Source organism: Chanodichthys erythropterus, chromosome 4, assembly GCF_024489055.1.
Source record: "Chanodichthys erythropterus isolate Z2021 chromosome 4, ASM2448905v1, whole genome shotgun sequence".
Taxonomy (NCBI): domain Eukaryota; kingdom Metazoa; phylum Chordata; class Actinopteri; order Cypriniformes; family Xenocyprididae; genus Chanodichthys; species Chanodichthys erythropterus.
Window position 1 is genome coordinate 37,015,677 of NC_090224.1, and position 9,398 is coordinate 37,025,074.

The 9,398-nt window shown below is 36.8% G+C and overlaps 1 protein-coding gene across 1 annotated transcript; it reads left to right on the forward strand.

Moving 5' to 3' along the window:
- The first annotated feature begins 495 nt into the window (after positions 1–495).
- Positions 496–8,157, forward strand: tdh (L-threonine dehydrogenase). Its single transcript, XM_067384863.1, has 9 exons — positions 496–640; positions 3,498–3,697; positions 3,864–3,906; positions 3,993–4,063; positions 4,704–4,853; positions 5,129–5,301; positions 5,410–5,500; positions 7,230–7,499; positions 7,585–8,157. Exons 2-9 carry the CDS (start codon positions 3,508–3,510, stop codon positions 7,722–7,724), a joined length of 1,128 nt encoding a protein of 375 aa, XP_067240964.1. The 5' UTR covers positions 496–640; positions 3,498–3,507; the 3' UTR covers positions 7,725–8,157.
- The last annotated feature ends 1,241 nt before the right edge of the window (positions 8,158–9,398 follow it).

A 9,398-nucleotide genomic window follows, 5' to 3' on the forward strand; every position in this document is an offset into this window, starting at 1 on the left:
AAATCATAATGTGATTTTGCATGAATTATAATCAGGCGCTAAAAATACTACCCATTAAAAGTACCCATTGAACCAATGGGATCATTTGGGGTCCTAAAGGAAACCAAATTCCTGTGGGGGACTGGATTTCTCACCACACGTTTCACTCGGATATACGTCACAAATACTATCACAACTTCTGTTTCATGCTGACTTTAAAAATCTTACTAAATTTAGAGAAATTTAAATTCTCATTGTTTGTAGGTTTGATCCTCCGTATCAGATTACAAAATCTATTACAAGAAATGCAAAATGCATCTCTTTACTATGCGCTTTCTGTCTCTCACTTTCCAACCCCCCTCTCATAATCAAAGAGGGTGGTTGAACATGTGCCACCCTGAAGAGACCCTCAGTCGTCATGTTTCAGTGCTACAGACGTCAGGGGGGCGTGGCCAGGGCCTCACCTCCAGCGCTGGCCAATCAGGGCGCAGCCGGCTTCTCTTGAAAGCCTCTTGCGCTGCGGGTATAAAGCCTCCACGGGGCTGATGCAATACTGGAGATACCGAAGGAGCATCAGTGACGGAAACCAGATAAAGCTGCTCACGGAGACCTGAAAAACACGTTTTTTGGCCAGATCGCTGATTCTAATTCGAGTCAATAGGTGAGTGAATTCATTTACTGAAATCGATTGATTTTTTTTTTTTTTTTTTTTTTTTTGCAATTAAAACCTTCCTGGCATTGACTAGAAAGATAAAATGCATTATAGTTCATTGTTTATTTTACATTATCTGCTGAATCGCTTTTATCGTTCTTAGTAGGCCTAAATAATGAAGCTCAAGAGTCTTTGTCTCTTCCTCATTTTGTCTCGTTAAGACTTCCCTTTAGTGTTACGATAGTATACAAAATTTAAGGGGTTTATGTGAAACATAGAGTATATAAATCAAGAAAATGATTTTAAGACGTTCATTCATGGGTGTCGTCGTCGTGAGCACGTCACTTTGCTCACGTTCCTCACATAGTCCGCCTTACAGCTATAAAGGCTAGATTTAACCCTGGGTTAGATAACTGTCATTTTGAAACACTGCTTTAGACTCTGGGTTATTAAACTACTTGGCCGAAATGAAGTGGCAAAGCCACAAGAATGATACAGCGAGTTGTGTAGCAACAGACAATCTATCATTGAAGTGCTCATCTCTTTAAATATTCGCAGTTTAGTCTCCATTTCCGAGTAACACGGATAAAAATGGCGAAAAACGGCAGCAGACTGGTTAAATGGGTTATGAAGAGACCGTATTATGTTGTCTGTATGATATGTGAATATATAAGTGGGCCTACGTGGCGATATTTGTGCACAGATTTATTAATAAGGGTCCGCGCGTGCTCGTCGCGTGCTGTCTTAGTCTAATATAAGAAAATAAGAACTTTAATATGGGGTTACAATCTCGAAACACGTCTACATAGGATTAATGACTAACCCCAGGATAAAGTATGAACCAAGCCAAGTCAACCAGGATTATGTCCATGGATATGGCAAGCCGTTTTAGCATTTATTCATTCTCAGGATATGAATTCTTGATAACAATTGAATTTTCAATAGTTAAAATGCTAATTTTTGATTACATTTACATTAGTAAACACTATAATTCTTGATATCTGTAACTGTATTTTCACTAGTGAAATGTCACCATAGGCTGCCATTCAAATTCAATTGTTGATATCAAGAATTGATTTCTTATTAATTGAAATTCCAATTTCACATATCAGAAATACATTTCTTACTAGTAAAAGTCATAATCGTTGTTACTAGTGCAAATATTTATTCTTGATATCAACAATTGAAGTAATGTTAATTTTTGATATCAATAATTTGATCGTCACTAGTGGCAATGTTAGTTTCTGATATTGTGAATGTGATTGTTACTAGTAAGAAAGCCATTTTAGATATCTGAAATTATATTGATATCAGAAATACGTTTTCAGATATCAAAAATGAATATTTTTTACTAGTAACAATTCAATTGTTGATATCAAGAATTTATTTGTTACTAGTTGAAATTCCAATTTCACATATCAGAAATATAATTCTTAATAGTAAAAATCATATTTTTGATATCAATAAATACATTGTGACTAGTTGAAATGTCAGTTCTTGATATCAACAATTGAATTGCTAGTTACAATGTTAATTTTTGATATCAATACTTTGATTGTGACTAGTGACAATGTTAGTCATAAATGTGATTGTTACTAGTAAGAAAGCCATTTTAGATATCTGAAATTATATTGATATCAGAAATACGTTTTCAGATATCAAAAATGAACATTTTTACTAGTAGCAATTCAATTGTTGATACCAAGAACTGATGTTTCAACTTGTGACAATTGAATTATTGATATCAAAAATTTGCATTTTTACTAGTAAGAATTGTATTTCTGATATGTGAAATTGGAATTTCAACTAGTAAGAAATCAATTCTTGATATCAGCAATTGAATTTGAATGGCAGCCTATGGTGACATTTCACTAGTGAAAATACAATTACAGATATCAAGAATTCTAGTGTTTACTAATGGAAATGTAATTCTTGAGATCAAAAATTAGCATTTAACTACTGAAAATTTAATTGTTGATATCAAAAATTCATATCTTGAGAATGAATAAATGCTAAAACGGCTTGCCATATCAACGGTGTAACTTAACCCTATGGAAAAGCCTTTTACAACCAGTTGAAACTGATCTAAATTCCCAGAAGACTGACTGACCTTTCCATTCAAGATCAAACCGGCTGATATACGGCTCTGGTTGTGTGTAATGGTATTGTTCAGCAAAAACAGTGGACATGAACAGAACAGTCCGCACAGACTTGGCACAATGAAGTCTTTAGAGGTCAGGTTGAAGGATGAGTTCGGCTTCTTGCCACAGTGCTCGGCGCGGTGCCCGTGCACAGTTCTCGCGTTCTGATTGGCTGGCGACGAAGGCGGGGTCGTATAAATATGACTCAAATTACATCCTTCATTCCTTTCATGCCTTTACGTTTGCAAGGTAGGTCCGACAATGACAACCTGGAAATGTACTGAGTTATCTAGTTTATTGGATGAACTTAAACGAAAGATGAACTTTGAGGCGCATTACACTAGATTTAATTCATTCAAATTTGTTTAGATTTCACGTATTTAAATTGCCTGGACTCAGTATCCTGTGATTAAGTTTGATGTAAGAAACATATGTTCAATATTTGACTCGAAATGTCAATCCAAAGCCTTTATATATAGACAAGCCTGTATGACTTACTTCTATGGACCCAAAAAAAAAAAAAGAAGTTGGGCAGAATGACAATGTTAGTTCCCATTCACCACCATTGTGTTGAAGAAAATGCTCTGTAAGTGAATGGTGACTAAGGCTGACATCATTGTTCCACAGAAGAAAGAAAGTCATACAGGTTTGGAAGGACATGATGGTGAGTAAATGATGACCGTTCAAACTATTCTCAACACCTGTCTATCCTTTTGTTTTTGAAGGTAACTGAGTATGCCAGTCGTCAGAGCCCTTAGTAAGGTGGCGAAGCAGGCCCTGCTGGCCCCTGCGTGTGGATGTCAGCCTGTGACGGTGGCAATACGCAACATCAGCTTTTCCCCGCGTCAGGTCACCTCCGGATCTGATGCCAGCTTTCATTCTGTGTCCTTCTCTGAGACGGACCACCCCAAAGTTCTCATCACAGGTATGAAAATGACCGTATCAATGCGTCTTTTTGTTTAAAAAGTAGGCACTTGTGTAATTCTCACCATGTTTTAGCATGTTTTTAAGAAGGGTGGTTCTTGACTTCCCTTCTGTGTTTTTTGCAGAATATTTCATCATTCATTTTTTTCTCTCTCTCTCTCTGTCAGGCGGCCTTGGGCAACTAGGTGTTGGGCTCGCTAAACTCTTAAGGTATGTATGTTACAGTAAAATCGGTTAAGTTTTTGCATTTTCAGATGCAACTTAATTTTTACATGAAAACTGTTCCTCTTTCATAGGAAGCGATTTGGAAAGAACAACGTGATCCTCTCAGATATCAGGAAACCACCAAGCAACGTCTTTCACAGTGGTACGTCTTTTGTTCATCTCAAATGAAAGCTTATGATTTCTTAATATATATAACTTTATTCTCTATTAGTTCTCTATAGGTGACTCTATGGGTTTGTTACCATTACCTTACATAAGCCATATCCATTTAAAGCAAAGTTATTGTTAAGGATAATTGATAATTTCCATATGTTAAAGGGTTAGTTCACCCAAAAATGAAAATAATGTCATTACTCATCCTCATGTCGTTTCACACCCGTAAGACCTTCGTTAATCTTCAGAACACAAATTAAGATATTTTTGATGAAATCCAATTGCTCCGTGAGGCCTGCATAGCCAGCAATGACATTTCCTCTCTCAAGATCCATTAATGTACTAAAAACATATTTAAATCAGTTCATGTGAGTACAGTGGTTCAATATTAATATTATAAAGCCACGAGAATATTTTTGGTGTGCCAAAAAAACTAAATAACGACTTATATAGTGATGGCCGACTTCAAAACACTACTTCAGGAAGCTTCGGAGCGTTATGAATCCGCGTAATCATTTTTTCCTCTTATCAGTCAGTTAAACTTTTTAACATATGCAATACTCAAGGCACAGAGCTTTGACAGAACATGCTGACATGTCGATTAACTTTTCTCAACCACTTCCACACAGGACCCTTCATCTACTCTGACATTCTGGACTACAAGAACTTACGAGAGATCGTAGTAAATAACAGGATCACCTGGTTAGTGCATTACAGTGCTCTTCTAAGTGCCGTCGGGGAATCGAATGTGGCACTGGCACGAGCAGTCAACATCACAGGTCAGATTTTAGAAAGCCTGAACGCAGCGCAGTGCCTTACCATGTTTTGTTAGTGGCTGATTTAGACAATACAATTAGATTTAACATTCTTTATACTTCTCATAATAATCTACTTCATTGAAGTACTTTAATAGATGTTTTTAAACTGGAAAATGTTTAGAATTTCAGAAAGATATATAGTGTTTCTATTTATTCTCAGCTGCTTTGATCTTACTATTAAAATAGCTTAACTTGAAAATGTAAATAAATTTTAAAATGTTTTTTTCCCCCTGTAGGACTACACAACATCCTAGACATTGCAGCAGAACACGGGCTTCGGCTCTTTGTGCCCAGCACCATTGGTGCCTTTGGACCGACTTCACCTCGAAACCCCACACCTGACCTCTGTGTGCAGAGACCACGTACCATATATGGCGTCTCTAAAGTCCATGCGGAGCTCATGGGGGAGGTAAGACACGGGTGAACGTTATTTCAGTACATATGAAAAGTATTTCACCTGTTTTCTGGGCTTTGTCACTCAGAATGTTAATCTTTACCCATGATTCTTTCTCCCTAGTACTACCACCACCGCTATGGCCTTGACTTCCGCTGTCTGCGGTATCCCGGCATCATCTCTGCAGACTCGCAGCCCGGCGGTGGCACGACAGGTATGTTGAACTTTTGCCAAAAGACAACCCTAGTAAAAAAAAAAAACCTATACCAATTATTTCATACTAAGTACACTTCAAATCCATTAACATATTTACTGACATATCACTTAAGACTTTATTTGGAGTATTTCTTTATTGCACGATGCACATTTCTTAATATTATGCCTAAAAGTGTTTTAATATCACTATTAATAAGGATTTTATGATCTTTATATAATATCAGTCTTTAAATGCATGATATTTACAGTGCACCAGCACATTCGAATATACTTCAGTATATCTTTAGTTGGACCTCAGCACTACTTCTGCCCAATTAAAGTGCATTAAGTACAAAATGAGTTGTTCCAATGTAGCAGACTTTAAGTATACTGGTTTAGTATACCAAAAGTACAATTGCAGGGTATTTTTATTTAGCACATAAATATGTGAATGTATTTGTAGTATACTTGGCACAAAATTAATGTTAATGTAAAATGAATCACAAAGGCAGGGCCTAAAATTAACACTCGCCAATTGCCAAATGCGAGTAAAAATATATTGGCGAGAATATAAAAACGTTGTTACTTGCCATTTGGCAGGTAAAATTTTTATATAACAATGCATGAACGTGAACGATGCTTGGGACAGTTGACGGGTCAGTGCTGCATCATCATGAAAGATTAAGCCTTGACAATTTAAATATTTAAGCGTTAGTAAGGGTGCTCATTTTGTTTGAAAGCACGTGCACAGAAAGCCGCTACTAAACTGCTCTCTTTCACATCTTCTTGTGCACAAATTCACTCAAAAATCCTAGTAAATAGTCAGTTATGTCTTAAGTGAACGTAAACAGTTGAGAAAGTAAACACATGTGTAACAGTATATTAGATCTGTGCATTCGCTCTTAAAGTGACAGCAGCCTAATATTCCTGCTGCTGTCTGTGTTTTTAATGTTAATCGAACAACAAAGGACAAAGACAAAATCACTCACTGCTCTTGACTGAATAACTTTTGTAATTTTAATAATGAATGGATGTTTAGTTTATACAGTGAAGAATGTTTACATTTCTTTACTTTATTAAATTTCTGTACCTGAAATCTACTGTCAGACCAACCTGAAAAACATAAGCGCTGTTTATTTCATTTGTATATTTGTTATATTGTATTTATTTGTGCTTATGCTTGTAATTTGATTATTTGTTCTTATTTTATTACTGTCTGTTTACTTTTCTTTAATAATGTTTTAAATTTACATTAGTAAGGCTAGTAGGTTTAGCTCTGGTATCGAAACTGGAATAGAGAATTGTGAATTTTCACTGCCTGATTTTGCAAAAACAGTTTAAAAAAAAATAAAAAATAAAAATATATATATATATATATATGTATATATGTATATATATATTTATGGCCATTTTCACCAGCCATTGGCAGCTGAGGCAAAACCTTAGTTTTAGGCCCTGCACATGACCTTGCTCACGTACGTAAATGAAGTTATGCAACTGGCACATGCTCAAAACGGGGTGTTGTTTGCTTCAAGTATTTTTAGATATACTGATAGCCTGCACCAATGCAAGCCAGCTATTTGAACCACACCTCCCCAACTGCCTGAAGTCACATGTGAAAACCTGAAAAGTACTTTAACAGCTGTTACTGTTTTACTGTTACAGCTAGATGAGCGTCAGTCGAGACTGCTGGCCAAAAAAAAAAAAAAAAAAAAGTCACGAAAGTCTGTTTATTTTGGCTTTTCCAGACTATGCCGTGCAGATTTTCCACGACGCCGTCAAGGCCGGCAAGTTTGAGTGCAACCTGAAGCCAGATACACGGCTGCCCATGATGTACATTGATGACTGTTTGCGAGCCACGCTGGAGGTGATGGAGGCGCCGGCGGAAACGCTCAGTATGCGCACCTACAACATCAATGCCATGAGCTTCACTCCAGAGGAACTTGCAAACGAGGTCCAGAAACAGCTGCCCGACCTTCAGGTCACATATGAGATCGACTCTGTACGACAGGCCATAGGTATGAGCCTCAGAACCATCGGCAAACATTTGGTGTAAATAAATGGTGCAAAATATTGAGTGTGATCTTGTTTTTGTCTACGTAGCTGACAGCTGGCCCATGAACTTCGATGACTCAAACGCCCGCAATGACTGGGGCTGGAAGCACGACTACGATCTGCCGGAGTTAGTCCAGACGATGCTCAACTTCATCGGCTCGGACTCCCGCATCGCTCAGGCCAACTGAGCCTGCTCATGGACAATGGAAATATGTACATATTACAAAGATTTATAGTGATACAGAAGAGAGATCCATGGTCTGTAAATAATCATATTCCTGTTCTCTTTTGTGTCTGCTGTATGGACTAGCACAGGTTATGTATGTATAGATTACACAAAGAGGTCTGGTCTCTTTTCTAGTCAGGGTTGAAAACCGCACAGGTATTTTGAAAGCTAAATGTTGGAAAATGAGAAAAGGAATTGGTTTAAACCCAATGTGATCCGCTTGTGCTTTGCATTTAGTGAGATAGGATCATTATGTCTCCAGGAAACGTAAACCAAACAGATATGAAAATCCAAAAATGAATGTCGCAGCTCCTAAAACTTGCCTTCCCAAATTCTGCTCTCTTTCTGAGTTTATTTTCTCTCTCTCTTTTTTTTTTTTTTTTTTTTTTCCTATTTAAGATAAATAATTTTACTGTACCTTTTGTAGAAGAACATAATGTATGAGGGAAACGGCCATGTTCACACTAATGGGAATAAAAGTAATAGGAATAGTTCCAGCAGCTGCAGCCCATTCTAAAATAAACAGACAAAAGATTGTGTGGTTTGAACAGGGTGGGACTCAAATGCAGGTCCTCAGGGAAAGTGGGGTCATCATGATAAATGACGTTATCATATCCCTCTTGGTTGCTTTCCCTCTCTTGTGCACTATCTATTTATTCAGACTGCTCACAAATAAATTGCAAGTTTCGCACTTGCTCCACACTTTTTGTTAAATGCAATTTCTCTCACATCTTGCATTTGCCCATAAATGTCTTCCCACAGGGAATATATTATCCCATATGAAGGGGAGAGTGGGAAACAACTTTAAATTATTATTTTTTAGTCAAGCTTTGCATCAACATGTTTTGTTCTTATGATCACGAAACTTGTGTCAATAAAGCTTTTTTATCTTTAACACTGTGCTTTGTCTCTATATAGTCTTTATATTCATATATATATCAGTGGTGTTCTGAAATGAGGAGGCACTTTTTTTTTTTTTATGAAACAATGTAAATTCATGTGCATTACTCTTTAAGTTGACACATCTTCCTTGTTAAATGAACGTTACTTTACAGTACATCAAAAAAGAAACAAAATACAATTCTATTTTGTAATTTTATAATCAGAACAAGTCAGTCTCATCAAGTTAGTGTTTTAAGCATTACTATATTCATTTCAAAATAATAACTAAAGGCAATAATTTAAACAATATATTTTATTTGTGTATTGCGGTTTTTATTTTTAATTGTCAACCTAGGATATTTTGGATCAGTCATGCTCCGTAAACACCGTGTCACAGACACTAATTGTATTTTTAATTAAATAGTTTAAAAAAAACGCAGTCATCATGCTTTCAGTCCATTTCAAGATTGATTTTGACGTGACATTGAGCAGTGATATCTAACTGGGTGATCTGTTTACTTTTCAATTAGTCTTCCCATTGACGCCATCATTTGTTCATTCAAACTGACGCGCGGAGCGTGCACGTCAACAAGAGGCGGGATTTATCGCACAAGCCAATCATATCCAATCACAACCAATTACATCCAATCATAGCGCGATGGAGACATTGCCTCCTCTCACGTGACTTTCCCCCATTCATTCCCAATTACCCCCCACAAAACTCACCGCACGCCGGGGTTCTGATGATTTTATA